The 26,415-nt window shown below is 35.3% G+C and overlaps 1 protein-coding gene across 8 annotated transcripts in view; it reads left to right on the top strand.

Annotated features, from left to right (window-relative positions):
• LOC118272809 (allatotropin-like) overlaps positions 1-24,456 on the top strand; it is a 42,795-nt gene extending 18,339 nt beyond the window's left edge. Inside the window, exons 2-8 of one of the 8 annotated variants that reach the window (XM_050707989.1) lie at positions 7,560-7,748; positions 9,031-9,150; positions 9,833-9,943; positions 10,162-10,263; positions 11,148-11,232; positions 20,871-20,958; positions 23,436-24,456. In XM_050707989.1, the coding sequence (XP_050563946.1) occupies positions 7,562-7,748; positions 9,031-9,150; positions 9,833-9,943; positions 10,162-10,263; positions 11,148-11,232; positions 20,871-20,958; positions 23,436-23,480 (738 nt within the window). In that variant the 5' untranslated portion in view covers positions 7,560-7,561 and the 3' untranslated portion in view covers positions 23,481-24,456. Of the gene's footprint in view, positions 1-7,559; positions 7,749-9,030; positions 9,151-9,832; positions 9,944-10,161; positions 10,264-11,144; positions 11,233-15,014; positions 20,660-20,870; positions 20,959-23,435 lie in introns of those variants that run through there. The other 7 variants (XM_035589489.2, XM_035589492.2, XM_035589491.2 and 4 more) reach the window with 7 other exon arrangements.
• Positions 24,457-26,415: the final 1,959 nt, after the last annotated feature.

Raw genomic sequence — 26,415 nt, 5'->3', positions numbered from 1 at the left:
GACTTAAGTCACGCTGATGCGTTGGAGGCATCTATTTTTGGAATCTATCATTCTTGTTTGCGAGCAGATTATTCGTTCGGTTGTCACAATGCCTTTTGTTAAGGATCTTAATCTTGGATGAGATGAGATGTGTTCATTTCATTGGGGAGCATTTTTTTATTTAAAAATAAACATTTGTAATATATTTTCTTTACGGTTTACTTGATATTGTAATCAACCATTTAATCCGTAAATAAAACCTGTATGACATAAGTCACATTTATTTTCCCTCTCTAAAAAATATGTTTTGTTTTTACCAAGTTAAACCTGTTTTTTTACTACAATCAGAAATTAATACAGTATTAACATACACAACAAATAGATTTACGAAGACTTGAAAAAAAAAGAGCCTGTACCTAATCAGTCCCTTGCCGTCCAACAAATTGTAGCGTTCATCCGTTCACTAGATCCTTGTAATTTGCGACGCAAAATAAATAAAATCCCGTCAATTCCCCAATGAGCTGAGGGAAACAATTTGCTACCGGAAATTCCCTTTATTTGTTCTAAAGTCTATGATGTTCATTAACCATGTAATTGGGGTTATATTATGTGTTTTAAACAGGGAATAGGCACGTTTCCTACTAGTCAAATTCAATACTTTTTTCGAAATGTCAAAAACGATATTTTCTATGAACTTTGTATGAAATACTTCAAATAGCAGACTTATTTCTAGAAATGTAGCTAGAAAAAATCGAAAATTAAGTAGTTCGTCAAATTTATGAATGAGAGTGTGATTATTTTTGAATATTTTATTGTATTGAAAAGTTGTAATAATTTATTTTTGACCCAGTCATCATCCCTATTCTTTGTGTGACTTCACTGTGTTTGAGAACTCATTCCTAGAAAGTTTGTCGGTTAAAGAAAAGTGTAAAGTTTGGTCATTTGAAATGTTAAAATGTATATTTCTTAATGTTTTGCCTTATTACGACGTTTATAAATGCAAAAGTAATGCTTAAGACATTTTGGTTTGGTTGAAGGAAGGTATTTAAAGAATGGTTTTAAATAATGTAGATATTCCTTTTTATGGTATTCGTATAAGCCGGTAAACGAGCAGACGGATCACCTGATGGTAAATAATCGCCGCCGCCTATGGACAACCGAAACACCAGAGGCGTTACAAGTGCGTTGCCGGCCTTTTGGGGGTTAAGAATTTAAAGGTTGTTGGGAAATCGGGGATTGGGAAGATTAAGAATTATATATAAATACCTATATACTCCGGTAACCTCACTCACACAACGCAAGCGTTGTTTCACGTCGGTTTTCTGTGAGACCGTGGTATTACTCCGGTCAAGCCGGCCCATTCGTGTCGAAGCATGGCTCTCTCACACCTATTTCATTGAAATTAGAACAGAGACATATTGCAAATATAGGTATTTTAGTAGGTAATACACAATACCTACATAGTTCTGAGTATTAAGTCATGAGCTATGCAATATCCCTGATAAGTTTATCCATTACGTAGCGAATCTATTGGGAATTTACTAATTTGTCGTTGGAATCTGAAAGCTGACAGCACATTAAAGGAATTGTGGGAATATCGATCGTTTTACTAGGTAGTAAGATTCGAAGTTAATTGTTAACTTGCTACTCATTGTTAACTTAGTATTTATTAATATTGAACAGTTTCACTGAAATGCTATTTAAAAAATCAGACGTAACAATTACTTCTAATTATCAAACTGCCTACTAATAGGATAGATGACAAATTTTTCCATAATTCCAATGTCCGTCTTGTAGATTATTTTAAAACATTAAACACATATTTTTTATTTTCTTAAGGATACTAATACTTTTGAACATTGTATGTTGATGTCACTTCTAGGTACGTTTTATACCTAGAAAAGACGCGAAGACCTGTTTGCTCCCACTCCTGAACTTTGATTTTATACCGTCATCATCTCTATTATAATATTATAGGAGTGTATGTTAAAAGATTGTTTAAAGTCTGGAATATTATGTTGGTATAACATAACTAAGGAAGCGAGAGTTACAGTAAAAGGGGAATAAAAAGGGGAATAAACGCTTTTATTTTACTTTTACAATCAAGTTTCTTATCATGCATACAGTTTTCATTTCATACAGCTACTGTAAGGGTGGTTTTCCACCAAAAATGTGCTATGCTACGTTGCTGTGGATGCGATTGACTTCCACCAATCATATTCACTGGTATATATAACTTCGTAGTGGTGGAAATGGACTGAGATAAGCTATGATTTTCTTTGTATGTAAAAATGCATGATTTGTGCTATGCTATGGATGGCTTCGGATACTATCGATACATCGCATACTCAAGCTGTGCAATGGAAACGATCACATAGTTTCACAGTACATCTTCGTAGCATAGCTACATAGCACATCTCTGGTGTAAAAGCCCTTTTACTGTGTATACTCAAACAGGTCGTTGATCTTACATAAACCATGAGACAAAACTGCCAGTGTTTTTATATAGAACCTCTTTACAAAACTACCTTTTAATTTACCTTAGAGAATTTAAGTTATCTAATGTAACTAAACTTAACTTAAAACAAAGGTAATGACTTAAAATAGTTGGAAGGAAGACACGAAACTAGTTAAACAAAGATTTTGTTTCCAAAGTACTGGAGGAAATTACAGAATATTCTCTTTCTTTGAAGTCTGGATGCTGATTGGTCCGGCTAGTTGAGATGATCAATATTCATGCTGCGTGTAAGACGTAACGACTTAACTTGACTTTAATGGTAATAATAGCTGAATCCATTATTAAGTTGGATTAAAAAGATTAGTGTGTCTCGTCTGATGGAGTTCGGTTCTCGTTGGTAGAAGTATCTACAACAGATTTTTGACTGAACTAGGTTAGTTTTTAGAAGGCTTATTGTAATCTTTATATATAAAAATCAATTGCTGTTCGTTAGTCTTGCTAAAACTCGAAAACGACTGGTCCGATTTAGCTAATTTTGGTCATGAATTATTTGTTGGATTCCAGGGAAGGTTTAAAAGGTGAGAAAGTAATGTTTGAGGCGGTACGAAGTTTGCCGGGTCAGCTAGTCATTGATATTTATTATAATAGGAGACTCAAACTACAAAAATATGAAAATTTGTTTCATAAATTATCATTATTATTAAAAACAGCACTCTCTGAAGATACCAAGAATGTAAACTATCTCGCCACGATTTTAGCAATAACCTAAAAATAAGTTCACAACAAGTTTCCTGGAATTTAAATTTCGTTTACAACTTTCATACCTTTTCTAGGTAAATTTTTTAAAAGAAAGACAAATAAACATTACAATATTTTCTTTTTACTTATTTTTTTCCCCAACCTTTTTCTTTTAATGTTTTATTTCAACTTTCAGTGATGTAAAGTTGTCAGTAGATCGGAAAAATCTTTAAAAAAAAGTTTGTTCAAAAAAAGTTTTTCCTTAATATTAAAAATCATCGACTCGAGTCGAATCTCTCAAATAAAAAGATCAGCTAGTCTAGAATTAAATATGGCAGCTGAAACAACTCTTTATCCGACTTAAAAAAAAATAGGTTTTCAGTTGAACCTGTATATGAAATACTCGTATGTATGTTTTTGCGCGATTATCTCGCATTTGACTGAACCGATTTTAATGTAGTTTTCAGCATAATGTTTTCAGACCCGACATGAAAAATAGAGATTCGTACTTTAACACGTGTTTTACATATTGTACGCGATTAATTCGCGTACGAAGTTGGGTTTTATAGGGTTTTAGAATGAATATTTATGTATAAATGCATGTCTATTGTGTGTTAAGATATCAATATTTATAAGATCACATTTGACACTATGAGCCGGACTTCCCTCTACTGTCCTCTTTTTCCTCTGAGGTGAAAACCCTTACAATGCAGTATTGTCTGACTCCCATTGGGATGCAGTGCAACACAATAACAATGCAACACCTGTTATCTCGCGCTTTTGTTCTACACTTGACGAGTGCTAAAGATAAGCTCATAGAACGTACATCTTTCTTAGTTTAATCCAGAATTATTTATTACGTGTATACTAGAATATTTGACGTTTAAAGATGATGAGGATGAGGATAAGAGATCGTGGTAGTAGAAAGTAGCATAGTAGTAGGCATTTCTTCTCAGAGTAGTCGGATAGGAAATGCCGGCCTCATCTAGCTATTTGAAATATTGACGTGTAAAAGTGTTATTTTATAACCTATTTACAGAAATAAATATCATTTATCATTTAGTTTTGTATACAATTACATTTTGGATAAAAGCAGTTTTTAGTTGTAACCAATTAAAAGGTTTAAATGTTTATGCACGGAGTCCAGATTTCTCTTTGTAATCATTATCATCATATAGCCTCAAGACGTCCATAGCTGCACATAGTCTTCGCACAATGACTTCCAAATTCAGTTGAGAGCGAAAAATAAAATAATTGAGGAAAAATATAACCACTTGTCCAGAAAATACTAACATGAAGTTATGTTAAATTAGAACCTTTGATATATCATTTATTCACATAGTAATCACCGTTTTACAAAAGAACTTCAACCCTGTCCTCACTCAGGGTGAACTATAAATACAAAAACACACAACAGGTTAAACGGTCCGGCGCATAATGCTATTTGCTACCGGATATACAGTTAGATTAGCTCCGGATTAGGGCTTCTCGCCGGCTCCGAGTCGGTCCGGCGCCCGTACAGGTGACACAGGTATTGTTTGGCACAATTACATATTGTAGCTTAGGTACACAAGTCGCAATCAGATCGGATTCTAGTGTGAGATTGAGAATTTAATTACGGATTTTGAATTCGTACGTGTTCCAAATTGGTTCTTACCTACGTCCGTGTTCCAGTTGATAAATAAATGTCAGGCGTTTAAAAACTATTATGATTGGATAGCTAAATATATCTACATGACTTTTTGAGGAATTTTTCGAATGATTTCTTCCGATTTTGGCGAGGCGAGAGGGAGTGTCAGACTCTTACTAACTCAAAACCACATCGAAAAGCAGGAGTTGGAAATTCCTGCTTTTCAAGTCGGAGCCCCCGCAACCGGCTAGGCAGTCCGCAGCTCTGGATATATATATATACAATGTGATAGGGGTGAGACTTCTAACCCGTTAAGGCTGAGTACTACATCTAATTATAAAGACAAAAGTCGGGGGTCGAAGGGGTCGAATCCCCTCCCCCTAAAAATTATGGCTATTTTAATATTTTTTTAACTTTTTTTGATATCAAAGGTTGTATGCGTCGTAGAAACAAAAAAAAAAGACAAACGGTAGCTAATAACCTTGGCTAACTAATTCATTACTTTTTTCATATGTTTGATAATGTTTTGGTGAGAAAAAAAATCATTTGTGAATTATTTTTACCGAAAAAATCACTATTTTCCAATATTTTCAATCAGGGGTTCAACCCCCCATATTATTTTTTTTGTCGATAAAATTAGATGTAGTACTCAGCCTTAGCGGGTTAGAAGTCCCACGCCTATCACATTGTATATATATATATGACTAGATACACATTTTCCGTCACACTAATTTAGTTTTATTGCCATTAACAGCCCGTGACGGTATGTTGCTAGTCTATGGGTCGATGTCGCAATCTCCATTGGATTTAAGGTCGCATTAGTCGCCCTTAATCAACTCTAACGACACTAGTGGAGGATTTAACATTAAGCAAAACTCTTTAAGAATATCAATAGGTAATCATAGTTTGCATTGAAGATGTGCACAGTTTTCTACTGTAGTTTTAATCTAACCTCAAAATTACTCCTGAAAGTCCGATTTCAATTTGATTTTTATGCACAATCCGCTTCACTCTATGTAAAAATCTAATTTGAGTTGTATAGTCAACTCATTAGCGATTATTTTCGTCTGGTGGGCTTGGACAGTAGGATTAGAATTTTGCTGCAAAACGCTAGTTAGCTATTGTCAGCACATTGCATTCAGCTATTTGCCTAATTGACAGTTTGGACTTTTGGGATTTTAATTCCAATTTTGAATCCGATTTTTAACGAAGGATTGTTGTATTTTTAGTCGTGTACTGTTTGGACAACAATTAATTAGGATCGAAGATATTACGTACAGTTTTTGCTTGCCGTATACATAACATTAATGTTTTAACGATAAGTCTTAGAATTGCTTTAATTACCGACTGGTAAGCGCTAAGTAAGAGGTTTGAGCTTTGATTTCTTCACTAGGCAAAGTATTGAAGAAACTTTTCGGTTAGGTATTTAATAGAATCTTCATAATATCATAGAATTTGGAATTGTGCCTGGTATGTGGTATACTTCATGGAACTCGAAACACGATTGGTTAATTTGTAAATGTACATCTTCGGAGATTAAAAGTTTTGCGGCGACGCATCTTCATAGCACATCTTACTCGCACAGCTACATAGCTTAGTATCAGTGGAAACGGTCTCATAGTTTCACAGCTTAGTTATTCCATCTTCGTAGCATGGATAAATAGCATATCTCTGATAGAAAAGTACCCTTAAAATGCCTATCCGACTTTTGACAGTTTCATAGATACTCTATAATTAGACACGTAGTAATTTTGGTTTAGCCTTTCTCTTGAATTGAGATTTCTCGTTAAAGTCCAACGTTTTTTTTACATCTTTATGTTCTAAATGTATCTCCAATTGTTATTTTAGGTACTTTTCCAGTTTATTTTACACTTTGTGGCTGTCAAAGTGTGAAAACAAGTAGTCTTTGTGTCGCCATTAATGTTCGTGGAAAAGGATACTAAATAACTTTTAGGAATCGTCGCCTTGTTTCATTTTACTTTACTTTCGATAAAGTTTGGTATATTAAGAGAGAGATACATTGTTTAAATATATCCACCATGGGTTTTCTCTACATTCTATATGAAGATATATCTGACTGCCTCGTTCGTCGAGTGGTCTCAAGTGCAAATGCCGAACAAGGGGTCTCGGGTTCGATTCGGAAAATTTCTCGGTTGGAAAAGTTAGTATTCACGTTTAACATAGTTACTCGACATTTTACTGCTTATCCTTTTGGCGAAATAAAAGCCGTGATGCTATCTGAATGTAAAGTAATATAAAGTCGTAGATAGTAAGTACCTAGTGCTTATACTATGTACTAGAGGCGTCCATTAGCATCATTCATGTTTTACGGTTGTTCAGCGCCGCCGTGAAGGCTTTGATGGGTGAATGTCACGTTACGGATGAAGAGCCTCTTCTACTGACTATATACTCACATTATTTCCGTTTATTTTAAAGCAAATGTAGGTACTGTTACTATCAGTTTTTTTTTATATTATAATTTTGATTTGGGAGACCTCGTCTAGTCTCTTGGGTAAAATGTACAATGACTTTTCCCACCTTGACACTCCTCTCACCCTCTAACCTCACACAGGAGTAATCCTGTTTTTCGAGCCGGAGCTGTGGTAACCCGCTAGGTAGTCCGCAACTGCGTGGGTAATCCGTAGCTCCTGGTGGGTTACTGTACCTACTTGGGGTTGGCACAATATAACATTATTACCATTCTCCCTATCATCCGAATACCATAACATTAACAACCTTCTCATTTGTCCTCAGCAATGAACATTTCAATGCATTTGGCGGTAGCAGTGGCGGCGGCGGCTTGTCTGTGCGTGTGCGCAGCGGCGCCCGAGAATCGACTCGCGCGCACCAAACAACAGCGCCCCACCCGCGGCTTCAAGAACGTCGAGATGATGACCGCCAGGGGCTTCGGCAAGCGGGACAGGCCACACACTCGGGCTGAGCGTGAGTCATTTAGCTTTTTGACCATTCCATATAATTATTCATTACTTTTTTTCTTAAAGTCTCCCTGTAATATATCCCATACACTTAGGAAATGTTTGAAATGTGTTAAACTGAAGATAGTTGTTGTGGTCACAAGAAATATAGTGTGACTGTATGCGATACGACAAACCTTGCAAGTCAAGTAAAGATTAATTTATATAGACAAGGTACATGTAATTGTTATTAATTAATCAGTATAACTTGTGCATTCTAAAATCTTTGAGCTCTTTCATTAATGTGTTTAATTTTACTTCTTTTATTTCTTTTCTTTCTCTCTTTTCTATACTCTAAAATTACCTTCTTTAAGTTTTGCATTGTTTTTATATCTTTAAAATGTGTGTAAATATTGTAAATCAATTTGAATTACAGATTTTCATACATAAGTTACGTACATAAAACGACGAACACAATTAATTCAAAGCCACGTTACTAATAAAATGAATAGGTACACTAAAATACCTATTTACGATTCCTAAGCCGTGATATCATTTATTTTCTATTACAATAAGTGCTATTGAACGAGAAAGCAATTGACATTAATGTCGTGTTCACCTAATTCTAACTTACCAACTTATTGTGGGCTATTTTTGGAGAACAACTGTGATAACTTTATGATACACTAAACTAGCTCTAACATAGTCCACAGAGTAATTTTCTACGAACACTTTAGTGGGTAGAAATAACTCTGGACATTTTCAAACTTTTACTAGGACAACATATTCATCAGAACATGCTGTATACTAATGAGATCACGTTGAATATTAGGAAGTAATTACGAACATTTGTACAAGTATCATACATCACTCACGTGTGTGAGTTGTGCACAATAGTACATCCATCTTCCTAGCCTTCCAACTATAACTTGCTCCCGCTGGCCGCTAATGGAGCGCATGATTCTTACGGAATAACAAATTAGGGACACACGCCTTCATATTAGCCCCCATTGAACCTCAAATAACCGAACAATCATACAAGTTTTTACAACTTTTTACCTTTTTTTGTTCAATGTAAAGTTCCACTGTCAATATTCTATCGAAATGTTTATGTTTACCATAATCTTTTGACACTAAATGTGCCATTCAAATTCACAATACACGTTGTTATAATTTGTTGTTGGAGGGCTAAAGTTTACATCGAAGGTAGATGCGGGCGCGCTGGGGCACCGGGACTCGCGCCGGTAGACCTTTTTCAGGATGTAACAGTAACCGTAATGAAGCTAAGAATAGTACCATTGTGTCTGAAGGGGACGTAGAGCACCAAGCGCCGACGACCCGCTCGCACCGCGGCACACCCACCTTTAAGAGTCCCACAGTTGGGATCGCAAGAGATTTCGGTAAAAGAGCTCCGGAATTGGACACAGAAGGTACCAAAGAAGCCTGATTGAATTTCCGGCCTCGTATCACTGTGAATGGCAAAAATTACGAAGCCAATAAACTCTCGGACCGTGTAACTGACTTAAGCACAGTCCAAACGTGTTAGGAAATAAAAGCTGAAATCCATTTGTTAATGGTCCGCGCAGCCTCTGGACTGGCCCTTTCGAAGCTGACGCTTTGCAGGTGTTTGTGAGAGGATAGAAACCTCGTTACTTACCGCTCGATACTGTGTACGTACTATAGGTTCTTGTGAAGATTTCATAACCCCTTTCTCCAGAGAGAAGTCACGAATAGTGTTTTGCGTGGGATTCGCACTCAAATAAAGTGCATTTTCAATGAAAACAAAGTGCGATCTGCACATAATAACGAATTTTTCGCAATCTCTCTGGATAAATGGGTAAAAGTTTTCAACTTTGGATGAATGTTCTAACTGAAAGAATTTAAATTCGTGTTAAAGCATCAAAGTTGAACACTTTCAATGGTTCTCTGTGACGGAGGATGTTGTCTGTTGAGCTTGTATCGTCCGAACAAAGGGAATACTCGTTCTGCGCCACGTCGACTGGTGTTAGACACTTGTGTTTTATTTGCTTTAAACTGTTCAACTGTTCATACAAATACTCTCTCTACTTTAACATTTCGAACATTGTCTCACTTCAAATAATACGTCTACAGACCAGGACAGCTATGACTCCCACGCTCGCAGGAAGTTTAACCCCAAGAGCAACCTCATGGTCGCCTACGACTTTGGCAAAAGGAGTGGTAATGATGACGTTACTGATGAAGGTAAAAACATGACGAAACTATCACATTGCAACGCTACAAGAGCTTCACGAGCTTTCAACTTAAAAAAAGGATATAAAAATTACATTTAATACACAAAAAATATGACATTTTAAACAAAATAAGACGCTTGCAGTATATTAAAAGATAACGCTTCATAATATATCGCTTTTTAACGGTGATCTGAAATAATTTACCGCCATGACTTGGCATTTCAACAGAGGAAGAAATTAGAGTGACCAGGGGAACTTTTAGACCCAACTCAAACGTACTTATCGCCAGGGGTTACGGGAAAAGGGCCCCTTTGCCAAAGAACGATCGAGGTATTAGTTCAGATAATCTCTGATCCAATATTAAAGAAATCACACACTACTGGTGACTTTTGGGTGTCGTCCATCGAAAACCGGCTATAAGCCGCGAAAATGTTATTTATACGACAAATATTCGTATCGACCGGATTAAAGCCTCAGGGGACGGGCCAGACGGCGTACTGGGCCAACATAAACACGCCATACTCGCTTATTAAAACATGCAAACTTTGACACGTGATAACATTTATCAATACCAACAACATACGATACATGGAGGCTTCTGTTCGCTTTACTTGGATCGTTTAGGTTCCGCTGTACCTTGTGACTTTGTGAGCGCAAAAATACGGCATTGTTACGGATAACAAGTTCAGATTTTTTATTCTATTTTTTTCGTATGTCACCCGTGGATAAATTTGTGGAGGGATGGGATGTGCTCTTTATTCATGATGTCTGCCAATGCTGTATTTATGTGCGTGTGTAGTGCTGATAGGGACACGAGTGGGCTTTTGACTCCTGCCGTATTCTGGAGAGATCTCATTTGAGGAGATTTGCTCTCTCGGCTTAATATTTGTCAGCTTTTATTGTACTGGAACTGAGGGTATTAATGTGGCTTATTACGTCGTGTGAATGTGTTATTGTGTCGCGTGTGTGGAGAGCAACAGGTCTCTACCTAATACGTGAGATAATTACATGATACTATTGTTAATGAGACTTTTGTGCTGAATTATCGTTTATAAGAGATATTATGTTATTGCGAGTGAATGGAGTAAGCTGATGTATCGGCAATCGAACGAAATGATTACTAAACTCGATTGTTTTGCTTGTAAGTGTGGGTGTTGAGTATTGTGACCGGAATATTAAGTTCGCAATGTTAATATTGTAATTGTTTGCAGCAGTTTACGGTTTGGACAACTTCTGGGAGATGCTGGAGGCTACACCTGAGAGGGAAGGACAGGAGAATGATGAGAAGACTTTGGAAAGGTAAACTTTTAATGATTAATAGCAGAATTTTTAATAAGGCGTTGTTAGAAGTAGTGTCGCAAAAAGATAGAGGTCATTCCCACACATTTTTTTTCAAGTTATTATAAGATCTTGGTATAGTTTGAGAAATTATTTAAACATGTCATATACCGAACTACTTAATGCTCAAGGCATTAAGTCCGCCTATACAAATTATTTGTATCAGGTTAAAGAAACAATATTATCAATGTAATTTTCTACTCCTAAATTGAACGTTTTATTTCTCAAATAGATTGGTTGCTGGGGGTCTATTAGGAGAATATTTATTTTGCCACGTAAACGAACAGATTGGTAACACTAACAAGAGCTCATTACATACCGAACTAAATTGTATGAAATATTTGATAACAGTAATAGATACGTGCTGACAACGCCTGGTAAAAAATAATGTAAATGTGTATTAAAACAAACCTTTTTCTTTTTTGGATGATGATTAGTAATAATACTACTTAAATATATTTACATTAGATTTAGATTAGAATGACACGCATCAAGCTAGAATTATTAATTAACAAAAAGACAAAATTAACCACATTACATCTACAAAAAAAAACTCATTCACTCACTCGAAATTCAAATAAAGACCGAATGGAAAGCAGCAAAAAAAAAAAGAAGAAAAACGTACGAATGAAAATAGAATACGAAGAATATTGGGTTCTATTTATATTAAAACAAAAGTGGTTTCGTATTAACACCGTGTCGTGTGTGAGAAAATATGTAGGCAATATGTGAAGAGGTAGAAATTGGAATCTAGGATCGAGTTGCTATTACGATTTTGCTATCGACTCAGGTGGGTACAAGCACCACTAGACTACTAGGTATCCACGCCTGTAAGAGAATATCTAAAAGGTTTTTTACTAAAAACCGAATAATCCTAGAAAGTAGTAATGTGATTTTTTCAATTCTCTGTTTATCTTGAAAAGGAATTGAAGAGCAAAGTCTAGATGTGTAATAAAATATGTTTCTGTCGCCTTTTCGCCTTGAGCGTGGTGAGCTATGCTCATTGCTTAGCTCTGTGCTTGACTCAGCAGTAGGATAGTTACATACGACACATAGAATTTATTGTTATAATAAATATATCAAATGGGATATTACTAGAGTTTAAATGTGGTCTAAAAACGTGAAAAAGATTATTAATGTAAATTCCTTGTCTGGTTAATCTGCAATTAATAATTACAGTTCTGAATACGGTGCGTATTGTCCGGAAATTCCTCTCTCTTGAGCCCTGACCGCCTGTAGCTTGGATTTCTCCCATTACTGGTGGGCTACTGCCTATATTTTTTTAAATGTTTTCTTTTCTAATTAAATATTTAAAATGTTTAAAGAAAAACAAAATGTTAAATAATAATTATTTATTTAATTTAATTACATAAAATAAATATAATAACTAAATAACACGTTAACAAGTAAATAACAGAAATAGAGTCACGTGACAATACCAAAACAACAGATCTAAATTAAACATTCATTTAAACATTTATTCCCATCTAAATCTATACCCTAACACAACATTTGAAAGTCTAATTTCATATGGCACTAACACGTAATTTACATATAATGAAACCATATCGGTCCGGAATTTATTACCGATTGCAATACCGATTAATTTATATCGATAACCAATTATGAAACTACGAAATTGGCATTAGTGTATCGAAATTAATTTCTATCGATATGAATTGCTTTGTTTCACTAAAGGTAATTAATTTGTGGCATTTTCATTCATGATTGGGAATTAGGATTTTCGTATAGGTAGGTAGGATCAACTCAGATGTTGGCTGCTCAGGTCTAGTGATTATATACACGGTCGATGAGATGAAGTTAGAAATTAAAGTAACTTTCAAAATAGAATCTGTATCTATACTAATATATAGCTGAAGACTTTGTTTATTTGTTTGTTTGAACATGTTAAAACTACCAGTGGTGAAATTTGAATAATTATTTTTGTGTTGGATAGTGCATTTATCAAGGAGGGCTATGTGCTATAAAACATCACACTACGGTCAAAAAGGAGCCGAGCAGAGTGGGTGATACTGTGTCCAGGTGCACGTGTACAGTGCCGACACTATTATACATTATTCTATATTACTACAACATGACTCTTAAAAAGAAATAATGGCGTAGCTAGGCCACGTCAAAGTTGAAAATTATTTTTCTATAACTGTTAAACAGTGAACTTTGTATCTTTGTAAATACTACAGAGGAGATACCACCCACTACCTCTCCTTTCAAATTTCGTCCCATAGATAAGGCTTGGCATTTAGCAAATCCGATTCGACAGCCAAAGGTTCTATTTGTTTTTATAACTACAGCCTACGAGAATAGTGAACATCGACAAACTATTCGACCAGGATTTCGTCTAGTTTCAAGCCATTTTACCTTGCATGGTAGAGCCTCATGTTTTTGAGCTGCAACCATAATTAATTTAGTATGTTTCACGAAAGTTGTACCGTAATATAAACATCGACCAATTTGCTATCGGAATAAAGTACATTACGAAAAATATTACACTAATGTGTTATCCTTCACGATTTTGTTAGTTATTATTGAAATAACACAAAAATATTCAATTACATTATAATGATGACATTATATGGTCATGATAGATGGAGTGATATCACTATTTTAATAGTGCGTAAAGAAAACAATTTTCATAAAGTGCTTTTTCTGGCTAATTCAATTAGTACCTTTTACGTATTGATATACTATATTATATTAATGATATACTATGAACATTAAATAATTAAACCAGTTTAATATTTAATTTGTATTAAACTAAATAAGTAGGTATTTGCTGTAATTACACGATCAAAAGACTGTGCTCGAACGCTACGCCGTAGTAGCTACGTGCTACGCTTCGTAGGCGACTACACAAAGCGTAGTAATGGAATCGTTATGGGCTTTTAGAGTATGAGACTCATCTTACTTGTAATAGTATCTTTTTATGCTATGTAATTACAAAAACGACTATCGAGGTAAAAATATTTTCAAGGGGGGAAAATCATCCTATTGGTTCTCCCGAGTTGGACGAGACTAGAGGGAGTGTCAGACTCTTACTGACTAAAAACCACCCCGTTCTTGCTCCTGCTTTTCAAGCCCGAGACCCAGTAAACACGCTAGGCAGATCGATAGGTAAAAAATAATAGGTCTGCCCTTAGCCTAGGCTGCTTGGGAGTCTACACAATCTCTTGCCTATATATTTTTCACCATAAACATCTGATTTTTATTCAAACAACCTAACCTATGTTACTAGTTCCATTTATTCTAATCCTCACATATTTCATGCTAACATAATATGCCTAAAATCTTCATACAAGAATATTAAGTTAAAATACGCCTCAATGATTATAAATTGTGTTCGTACATTACTAAGTTATGATCAAAAAAGCTATCTCGACATAGCCAAGTCATTTTCCGCTTGCACAGATAAAAAAGCGTATTTTTTATTCGTGTATTATGGAATATTATTATAACCTTTTTAAATGCTACAAGTAATTACTTCAAGTGGAGGGAGCTATGTCATTTCTTTGATGAAAAAATATGTTTTTTCGGAAAGTAAATGTGATTGAATACTGGTGTTATTGTTGTATGTTAGGATATACTTATTTTTATTGCATGGGACAATAGTGTGGATAAATATAGAAAACTATTTACTTTTACTTACTTTAGTGATAAAATATGGTTTGAGAAAGTGATCTACGATAAACATTTTTATGATATTTATTGAAATCACTAAAATTCTGATATTTTTTATTAAATGTTTGTTATATCTATATTGTTTATGGTAAAAAAAGAATAAATAAACAAAATGTATTTGTCACTAGTTGTCACCCGTTTGTCGTAAATAAAAACTCCTAAAGCAAACACGCATTTTAACTGAATCAATTCCTACGAAACTACCATCAAGCTTAATATCAAAAACATAGTGGTCCTTCGAGCCGGATTTACGAACCGAGCTAATTGCAAAAAACAAGTTATCGAAGATATCGGCCGGCCAACGAGAACAATAGCGACATCGCATTCCGAAGGTCCGTCATTAATGAATGAATAGAAGCAAAAAAAGGTGCAATGACTACTAAGGAGCTAATAAACGTTTTAGAAGACACAGCTGCTTTATTACAAAAAACGCAAGTAAACATTAAGAAATGTCCTAAAACCAGGCTGACAAAAGGTTACGTCGAAGCAAGAATAAAATGTATAGACGAATATTGGACAACATTCAGAGAATCTCATCAACAATTAGTCAAGATAACAACGAAAGAACAAAAACAAACGTTAAATTACTTCGTTAACGAGGATTTCTATACTTATGAAGATTTATATCTTGTGTTATTAGCCGACTTGCAAGACCTTTTGTCGACGATAAACGCATCGTCCCTACCCACATCATCGAAAAATAATTCATTTACAAATACGACTAATGATCAACTCGTTAGGCTGCCGAGGATACAACTACCAAGATTTAGTGGGAATTATGAAGATTGGCCTACCTTTCAAGACTTATTTATTTCATTAGTTCATGAAAACACGGCGATTAGTGATGTTCAAAAGTTACACTATTTGAAGAGTAGTGTCACTGGAGAGGCCGAGGTGTTATTGAAACCTATTCAAATAACTCAAAGTAATTATGAACAAGCATGGAGTGTTCTCAAAACCAGATACGGTAATAAAAGATTGATTATCAATTCAGTTTTAAAGAAATTATTTTCGCAAAGAAAAATAAATACTCAATCTGCAAATCAAATAAAGAGTTTATTGGACGTTACAACGGATTGCTTAAACAACTTACAAAACTTAAATATAATTACGAGCTCTTGGGATCCTATAATCATTTTTATAGTGATTCAGAAAATGGACACAGAGACTCACAAAGAATGGGAACAAACCGTTTGTACAAATGAAGACGATAAATTACCTACCTGGGATGACTTAAGACAGTTCATGCAATCAAAATACCGTACCTTAGAACTTGTAATGTCAACATCGGGCCTCCGTGAGAAGTCTATCAAAGAGCGTTCACACTTTGTTACTGCTACAGCCTCAACTTCACCATCGTCGGGAGATAGAAAATGCGTGCTATGTAAAGAAAGCCATACCTTATGCCACTGTAAGGAGTTCTGCAAACTGCAACCTGCTGAGAGAGCTGAATATGTTAAGTCAAACAAACTTTGCTTTAATTGTTTGGTACCAGGACATTCCGCATACCTATGTAAATTGCGAGTCTCATGTCGTATATGCAGTCGACGTCATCACACTCTGCTACACCGATCTAAGGACGCTACTTCTTCGGTACAATCTGAGGACACTGAACAACCGAAAGTAGTACAACACGGCGTAGAAGAGAAGGAGGAACTAGTCAACACTACAATCGCGTCGCATCACAGTACCAAACTAAGCACAAGTCTAGCACTACTGGCCACGGCAACAGTTTTAGCAAGGAACGAACATAATCACACTGTTGTTCTACGTGCACTGGTAGACCAAGGTTCGCAGGCATCATTCATTAGCGAGAAGGCGACACAACTACTTAAATTAACCAGGCGTACAGCAAGAGGAAGTATCATTGGAGTGGGATCTACAAAAACTAACGTCAATCACGTGGTACAACTAAGGATTGGTTCTCGATTGCATTCAAGCTTCGAGATCAACATTGAAGCATACGTCATGAGTAAACAGTTAACCACGAAAATCCCTTCCAAAGCTGTTACTGTCACACATTGGCCACACCTAGAGGGACTCAACCTGGCTGATCCGGAGTATCACAAACCGGGTCCAATAGACTTGCTCCTTGGTGTTAAAGAGTATGCACAAATCGTGCAGCAACAATTAATCAAAGGTCCTCCGGGTTCTCCATGTGCACAAGAAACAAACCTGGGATGGATTCTGTTTGGAGAAATCAATACCAGTGTAAGAGAAGAAAGTTTTCTGGTCCTTCATCAACAAATAGAAGTAGAAAACATGTTAAAATCCCTTTGGGAAATTGACACAGACAAGAAAAGAAAATTAACAAGAGAAGAAAAGCTATGTGAAGCTATATATGAAAAAAATCAGACAAGAACAAAAGAAGGAAGATATGTAGTAAGCTTACCATTTAAAACTGAAAATCCCTTATCTCCCAATGGAAACACTAAAGAAATAGCAAGAAAGAGACTACTACAGCTTGAAAGAAGATTCAGAAAAGAGCCTACACTAAAAGAAAACTATCAAAAGGCCATGCAAGAATATATAAAATCAAACTACATGGAAGAAATACCTGAAAATGAAATTAATAAAAACAAATCTGTGTACTTACCTCATCACGCAGTTGTCCGCGCTGACAGAGAAACTTCAAAGACACGCGTCGTATTTGATGCTTCGGCTAAAGGGTCGAATAACGTTTCTCTCAATGATGAGCTACTTGTAGGTCCTCAACTGCAAGACGACCTTAGAGATATTGTTATGCGATCGAGAGTATATCGTGTCTGCTATGCCAGTGACATCCAGAAGATGTATCTTCAGGTTTTACTACACAAACAAGACGCCGATACATATCATCGCCTTCTGTGGCGAGAAGAAGAATCAGATCCAATCAAAGAATACCGTATGCTTCGTGTTACTTTTGGTACAGCTTCAGCACCCTATCTAACAGTCAGAACTCTTCATCAAGTGGCTGACGATGAAGGTGAAAACCATCCAGAAGCCGTACGAGTTATCAAATCAGATTTTTATATGGATGATCTGATCTCAGGCGAGGATACGGCAGAGAAAGCTATACAGACAGCTCAAGAAGTGTCATCTATACTGCAAAAAGGTGGCTTCATATTATCAAAATGGTCTTCGAATTCTATGGAGTTTATGCAATCTATAGAAGCCAATAAGAGAACAACACGAGTACACTTAGATTTAAAATTAGATGGAACTGTGCAAGCTCTAGGTTTGATCGGGAATCTAGGAACAGATCAATTTCAATATAAAATAAACTTACTTCCAGTGTCAGATAAAATTACAAAAAGAACAATCTTATCTGACATGCAGAAATTGTTCGATCCTCTGGGATGGATCGCTCCGAGTTTGATCTTGGCTAAAATGTTAATACAAAAATTATGGTTGGAAAAGACTGGCTGGGACGACAAAATAAGTCAAAACCTGATTGACGAGTGGTTGACTATCCGTAAGGACTTTGAAGGAGTAAAAGAAGTACATATTGATCGATGGCTTGGCACATTAACGACTGAGGTAGACAAAATAGAAATTCATGGCTTCAGCGACGCTTCCACGCGAGCATACGCAGCAGTAGCTTACGTCCGAATAAAGATGCGGGATGGCTCAGTGTCAACAAAACTGCAAGCAGCTAAGACTAGAGTGGCACCGCTACGAACTGTGTCACTACCACGGTTGGAGTTATGTGGAGCGCTGTTACTGTCGAGATTGCTTAAGCAAATACAACAAGCCATGCGAATACCTACCGTAAACATCTATGCATGGACAGATTCAACCATCGTCCTTGCGTGGTTATCAGGCGATCCCCACAAATGGAAGACATTTATAGCAAACCGGGTTGTAGAGATAGCTGAAAATGTAAATAACAACCGGTGGTTTCATGTCTCATCTGAAGACAATCCTGCAGACATTGGGTCACGGGGTATGTTAATAGTTGATCTAAAAAAGTCCAATTTGTGGTGGAAGGGTCCAGCTTGGCTCTCTGAAACAGAAATAACATTAAAACAAGAATATGAATCTACTGATTTAGAAAGAAAAAGGGATACAATACAAGCAAATTTAAAAGTAAATATTGAAGAAGGCCTAACGTCACAGTTTAATGAGTTTACTAATTTACAAGAACTGATACAAGTAATAACATATTGTCGAAGATTTTTAAATTTTAAGAGAAGCTTAGAAAACTTGGAGAAGAACTTTACTACAAAGGAATTAGAAAAATCACTTATGAAATGCATAGAATTAGTACAACAACAAGAATTTAAAGATGATATAGAAAGGATAAAATCAAATAAAGCATTAAAAGGAGAAAGTAAAATTAAAACATTAAATCCTTACCTTGACGAAGATGGTATCCTCAGGGTGGGCGGTCGACTTCGTAAAGCGAATTTGGATGAGCAGGTTAAACATCCTGTTATATTAGGAAACAAGAACACTTTGGTGCCTTTGGTTATCGCCGACGCACATGCTCGCACACTGCACGGTGGTGTTCAACTTATGTTAAGTTACATAAGCTCAAGGTATTGGATTGTACGAGCCAAGGCACTTATAAAATCCTGCATACACAAGTGTCTTATATGTGCTAGACTAAAAGCGAAATCAAGAACACAATTAATGGGTGACCTACCTAAAGTGCGAGTCACTCCTGCTCGAGCTTTCCTACACACCGGAGTTGATTTTGCAGGCCCATTTAATATAAGCATGTCTAAAGGAAGAGGCATCAGAACTCAGAAGGCATACATCTGCGTATTCATATGTATGTCAACCAAGGCAATGCACCTTGAGTTGGTAAGCGATTTAACCTCTGAGGCCGGCGTAAAATCAGTAAAACACCATTTGAAACGTATTCTGACCACCAATCTAACCTATGAAGAAATGACTACGGTGTTGTGCCAAATTGAGGCTTGTCTCAATTCTAGGCCGTTGTGTCCTATCGATGATAAAGATCCAGACTGCATAGAAGTCCTTACACCTGGACACTTCCTTATTGGTGAAGCTCCTATCGTGGTACCGTCACCTAACTTCAAAAACATAAATATGCATTGCCTATCGCGGTGGCAGTATACTCAAAAGTTGCTTGGCGATTTCTGGCGACGTTGGCAACAAGAATACTTGACAAGATTACAACAACGTCCCATTTGGTTAAAGAAATCAGAAGAGTTCAAAATCGGTGATGTTGTCTTGATAAAGACCGACGGATTACCGCCAGGAAAGTTTTCACTGGGTCGTGTGGTAGATAAGCATCCCGGAAAAGACGGCATTACTAGAGTCTATAGTATCAAAAGTGGCAACAGCGTAGTGAAGAGATGCTGTTCCAAGTTGTGCGCATTGCCAATTGAAAATGAATGAAGTTTATGCTAAATTTCACATAAAATACTCTTAAGACTATTATGATTAGTTTAATAAGTATAGTAATAGTAAATATCCATTTTAAGATTTCCTATTGTTATGTTTAGAAAAGAACTATGTCCTTTTGGTGGGCGGCATGTTATATCTATATTGTTTATGGTAAAAAAAGAATAAATAAACAAAATGTATTTGTCACTAGTTGTCACCCGTTTGTCGTAAATAAAAACTCCTAAAGCAAACACGCATTTTAACTGAATCAATTCCTACGAAACTACCATCAAGCTTAATATCAAAAACAATGTTTTTGTTTGGCATTTCCATTTTAGGGATTGATTTTTAAAGCGTATGTATAAAATGTATTTGTATAAATTGTGTATTTACTTACGAAACTTGATAGACAACGGGCGTATATGACTCTAAATTGTTCTATTTTAACTCCTCTCTCTATTTTAACCTTAGTTGAGGACATCTTCAGAAATGTACGAACATTTCTCACTATTACAAAGCTAATAACACTTATAAAATTAATTAAACATAGTTTTCTCTTCCTACAGCATTCCTTTGGACTGGTTCGTGAACGAGATGCTGAACAATCCAGATTTCGCGCGATCTGTGGTCCGCAAGTTCATTGACCTCAATCAGGTAACTTGTTAAATACTTATGGAATATTCAAACACCACTTACAATACATAGTTCCGAGTTGGTATTTAAACTATTTCCATCTCTTTATCATAAGAGACTTATTTATAACTTGGGAACGTTTTGTGGTATTACCATCAGTGGAAACTTTGGAATCAATATGATACTTGAGTCTCAATTGATTGGTAAGATGCAAGATAGAAATACCAAATCATACTCGAATGTATAATCACCAAAATTGTTCTGTTTGCATGTAAGAAAATAAAAATTGATTCAATACACAAACATTGCTTGATTTCTAAGCCAACCTTTATTAAATTAACGATTGAGCTTCGTTAAAAAAAAGCATACAATTTCGTATAAAAATAGCTACAGTCTTTTGTACCGAATCAGTTTTTATTTCCTTACGTGCATACTAAATAGGTTGGCTATAGGCTCAGGTTACCAATGAACTTGGAACAGACAAAATTGAGACTTAACATTATTATTTCAAAATCTATTTTTGTACACACAAGACTTATAATTCTGTGGGTTTTGGTAGGAAGTGTAACACATATAAAATACTCGAGGAAATTACGTTTATGAAGAAGAATATATCATGATGTGAGCATTGTATTATGTAATAAATTGCCTCCATTTTAGATATGAATTAAGTTAATATTTGAATGGGAATCTCTATTATGTGTGAGCTTTGGATCTAATTAAAAAGGAAAAGGGTTGGCTGCGGTATTTCTGGGCCTATTTTTTATGAAGCTACCTTTGGATCGCCACATAATGTACTTTATATAATGTACTTTAGGTTCTGTTAAGTTAAAATGGTCGAAAGGAGAAAACGGTTCATGATTTTGTGTTCTTTCATGAAGTCTGTTCTGTACAAGTAGATATAAAATTATTTGATGGCTTTGTTTAATTGACTTAGTATGCCAGTAGTCATCAGTGGTCAATTATATATGCTTTTGTTAGTTGATCATCTTCATAATTTATATAAAGAAGCAGGATATGACCATTTACATACAATACTATAGGTTGATCCTTTTTTAATTTTTCTAACCCAGTTTTTAAGTTAAATAACAAAACTTTTTCTAATTATTTTAATCCTCGAAGTAACATCACATTAACTACCAACAAAACTTAAGTAATACAAGTTATTAAACAGAACTTAGTCGGTAAGGTGAAATTATTATGCACAGCAATGTTCATAAAGTAAATACCTAGTATATAAGCCTGTGCAAAGAGGCTTACCGGCTTGTTTCAAGTAACCTGTGTATTTAGTGCTCCCCTATCCGCCTAAATTCCTAGGACAGGCGACAGGACTATGTAAATGTGTGGAACCTAGTTAGTGGTTCGAGCACATTGGGTGATTGTGCTCGAACTTTACGCTCGAACTCCGATATTGAACTGAGAACTGTGCTGGTACCTACCTCTATTAGTTTGTTCGTGAAATGGCGTATAGGTGTGAAATGAAGTTTAGAAGTTACTGGGGAACTGAGTAGCTTGGTATCTGGGTATCTTGTTGATGGGTGCCTTTTAATGATATACAAGAAATTAAATTACCCGCTTCTAGCGTTCAATAGTGCCTTCCTGGTCTATTTGAAATAAATATTTTTTTGACTTTGACTTTGACCAACCGGTATTTGGAAGTCATTGGGAGAAGCCTATGTTCAGCAGTGGACGTCTTGTGGCTGATATGATGAAATTACCTTTTTATGATTAAGTACCTGTTATTTTTAAAGTAAAGTTTGCCTCGATCTAGCTCATAATTCTAATTAATTTCGACTTTTGATTAAAGGTTCGTAGTACGTGGAGTTAGGGATCAGTTTCCGGAATTTAATGATTACATTTTACTGTGTAATTAAGTTAATATAAAAGTTATCGGGTCTCGCAAACAATAAAAGAGCAGGTACTACAAACTTTTCGATTCGCCATATTGAATTTTATGTAGGCACTCTTATGAAATGTTTTAATTATTTTGATTAGAAACCTTTGCGAACAAATTTCGTTAAGAAATCTGTCGATTTCGACACAAGTTTTAGAGTTTTACTTAGGGTGTAACTTATTCGTACTTGCGCAAAATTTTAGCCTAATTATTTTATCAAACTAATGAAAAATAATGATTAAAGTAAGTAGGTGACAGTTATTATTATTATAATAAATTGATTTCTGCAATTATTTAGAATGATACAATGATGTTATGATTTTAGTACAAAGATTTGGGATTCCAATTTCTTGTTTCTCCTTGGGTGAGGCAACTTCTTGCCAGAGTCTTACTGACTAAAACCGACCCGGTCCTTCTCCTGCTTTTCGAGCCGGAGCCCCGGTAACCCGCTAAGTAGTCTACAGCATAGGTACGGACGTACGCAAGTACGAGATAGAATAGAGTTTTCTGTACTCGGGTTTTAGGTCAAGATTATTTTTTTATCACGTCTTAGTAAGTATTGCATGCTATTTAAATTGTAATTAATTATAATCTTTGTTCACAGGACGGCATGCTATCATCGGAGGAGCTATTAAGGAACGTCGTTTAAATACATATTTAGTTAATTACCTATAACTTGAGAGCCCTATCATTTGATCTGTAACTGCATGCAAAGTAAATATATGAATATATATCATTAAAAATACTTGTATAGTCTATTTATCGTTCAGTTTACAGGACTTGTAACGTTACTGTGATATCAAATTATTATCTTCGCATCTGAAAAATTATAAAAAAATCAACCTCAGTTCTTTTAAAAGATAATTTTAAGAACGGTAATTGTTGTTCGGAATTTACGATTGTTGTAAATAATTTTAAAGTATAATGTCGATGGCATAAGAATTATCTGTCCATAGCGATACTCTTTATATCTAAAAATGTAGATTAATATTCGTTGTTGTAACTGATATATTTTCCTTTCTATGTGTGCCACTTTCAAAATTAATAACGCCATACTTATTTGCTTAGGTACTTGCAAGCTCACTTCCAAATTTCCATTTAGTACAATCGCCCTCACTCGCCGGTGTCAGGTACAATCGACGAATTACCTCCTGCACTAAGTGAGATTTGGAAGTTTGCAGTCAGTCGCAATTTTAACAGCAATGTTCTAAGATCAAAGTAAATTAAGAGGTACAAGACTAAAATGTATTTTAATGTTAGACATTATTTAAAGTTTCAGTAAACATGTTTCAATATCGTCTCGTTTTAATGTGATTTTCAATTGATGTAAGGGGAAAGGCAAATATAACGATCTATTGTATGTTCTACGATTATATCTAGGCTGGGTCATACAGTATCCTATTCATGTCAATTTCATAGTTGAAATTATAAGAGTTAGTGAATTCTGTCGTCTAACACTCACTCTACATACATACATGTAATTTATACTGTAATGGATATAATAAAAGATATTTTTAGGCGGTAAAATATTCGAAAAATGGATGTTTGGATACCCATTATTTAATTAGTTCGTTGTTAACTACCACTGTCGACGTTATGGATAAATAAATATATCGGGTATCGATCTTGTGGCTTTTATTTCGCATTTCCCAATTAATAAAAAAAAAATACTTCTTGTCAAAATCTTCACTCCTAAGTATTTCTTATTAAATACAATAGTTATTTGTTACGTATATCTATAGTATACCCAATCCTCTAGCCATGGTGTAGGTCCTAGAACTTTCTGTGCCTAAATATTATATTGCATTAAGAGGAACTTGATGCAATTGTATAGCTTTAGGTAGTGTAGAAGTGTATGTGGCCGGTGCTGCAAAAGGTTAAGGGCAAGTTATACATACATATATATGTATACTAGCTGACCCGCGCAACTTCGTTTGCGTGTATCCCGCTACTTCGACAAATACAGTGAACGCACCAACACATATTGGATACTAATTTTCAATTCACAATAACTTCTCTTTCCCTTAACCGCGTTTAAAATATTAAAATGTTTTTTGGTTTCTGTGACTCTTCTTTGATCGCCCCCCCTATCAGTTTTTGGAAAAAATATTTAAGTAATGTACAGATTTTGTCTTATATGTATAGATCAAAGTCGTAGTACCTACTTTTTAATATTATTTATAGGGACGCTGCCCCCGCCGCCGCGGCCGGCCCGTACCGTGCCGCAATACTAATATCGTGATATCTCCTAAACTATATGTCTAAATAACACACTGTAAACTGCAAAAATAATCTAAATTAAATGCTCGTGATGATGAACTTACTTATTATGATAAGGATATATGTATTATTGGTTATATCACCAGTTAAACATCACCCAACGAATTAAATGTTTTTTTAATACAGAAAAGTAGTTTTTGTGACTTAAATAAAAAAGCTGGATATATGTCATCGCGGACTTTTTTGTAGAACTAATAAAGACCAATGTTTTTGCTATACATTGTTCTTACTTGTATCCAACGGTATAAGCGGCGCACGCACAAATGCAATCTTCAATTAGATTTTTTTTCTGACTTCTTGGACATAAATCGCTATAACTCAGCTAATATAGTTTCAATGTATTTCAATTATATATAAAAACCTGTCGGAGAAAATACTCTTTCTATTAGTGAAAACCGCATCAAAATCCGTTGCGTAGTTTTAAAGTTTTATGCATACGAAGGGACTACAGACAAAATGGGCGACTTTGTTTTATACTATGTATAGATACACTAACTGTTTGTACAATTTACTTATTACATATGTTTTATTTCACGGATTACATTATTAACAAAGTACACTACACAAGCAAAGCCTTTTGTTAGTGGATTCGTGGATATTACAATTTTTATTATATATGTAGGTTAATGTAGGTAGTGGGTTTTCAAATACAATTTTACTCACGGTTTGACGAACATTTCGACGTGAGATAATTTTTATTTATTAATATTTTTACATACGAGAACGTGACAATTTTGTGTTCCCATTTTCATGGAATATAAAAATCTAATTCGTGTTGGGTTACAAAAAAGTATGTAACCTTATGCAATTATACAAATTCGTCATGAAATAATGTGAATAAAAATACTATTTAGTAACGAGGCTATTATTGAGTTTTAGAAAACGTAAGAAACAATATGAGCAATATGTATTTAGCTGGAGCACTCGTAAAGGTCTCTTACAATAGTACTAATAGTTTACGTCATAAAATGGAACATAATAACATAGAACTGGAAGAGTTTAATAATAATTATCAATCGTATTAAACATTGCCTCAGATTTTCTCTGCGAAACACATACATACATGTATGTATGTGTACATTCACAGACGCACACATACACACATATACGCACACATGACGTGTGCGTTTACATAGAATTTCACATAAACATGACACCTAGTCAGAGTCGAAACAATTTATGATCACATGAAGTGTTGCTTGCAGTCGGGTATCAGAAGGCACGTGCTGCCGGTCTTTGTCAAAAGTAAAGTCACTTAGTAATAGGGTCTTACGATACCCTCGAGAGGAGTAGGAGTGATAATA

The sequence above is a fragment of the Spodoptera frugiperda genome, chromosome 4 (assembly GCF_023101765.2).
Source record: "Spodoptera frugiperda isolate SF20-4 chromosome 4, AGI-APGP_CSIRO_Sfru_2.0, whole genome shotgun sequence".
In the NCBI taxonomy this organism is placed as follows: domain Eukaryota; kingdom Metazoa; phylum Arthropoda; class Insecta; order Lepidoptera; family Noctuidae; genus Spodoptera; species Spodoptera frugiperda.
The sequence above is the reverse complement of the archived record's forward strand: the minus strand, read 5'-3'. Positions and strand labels throughout refer to the sequence as shown.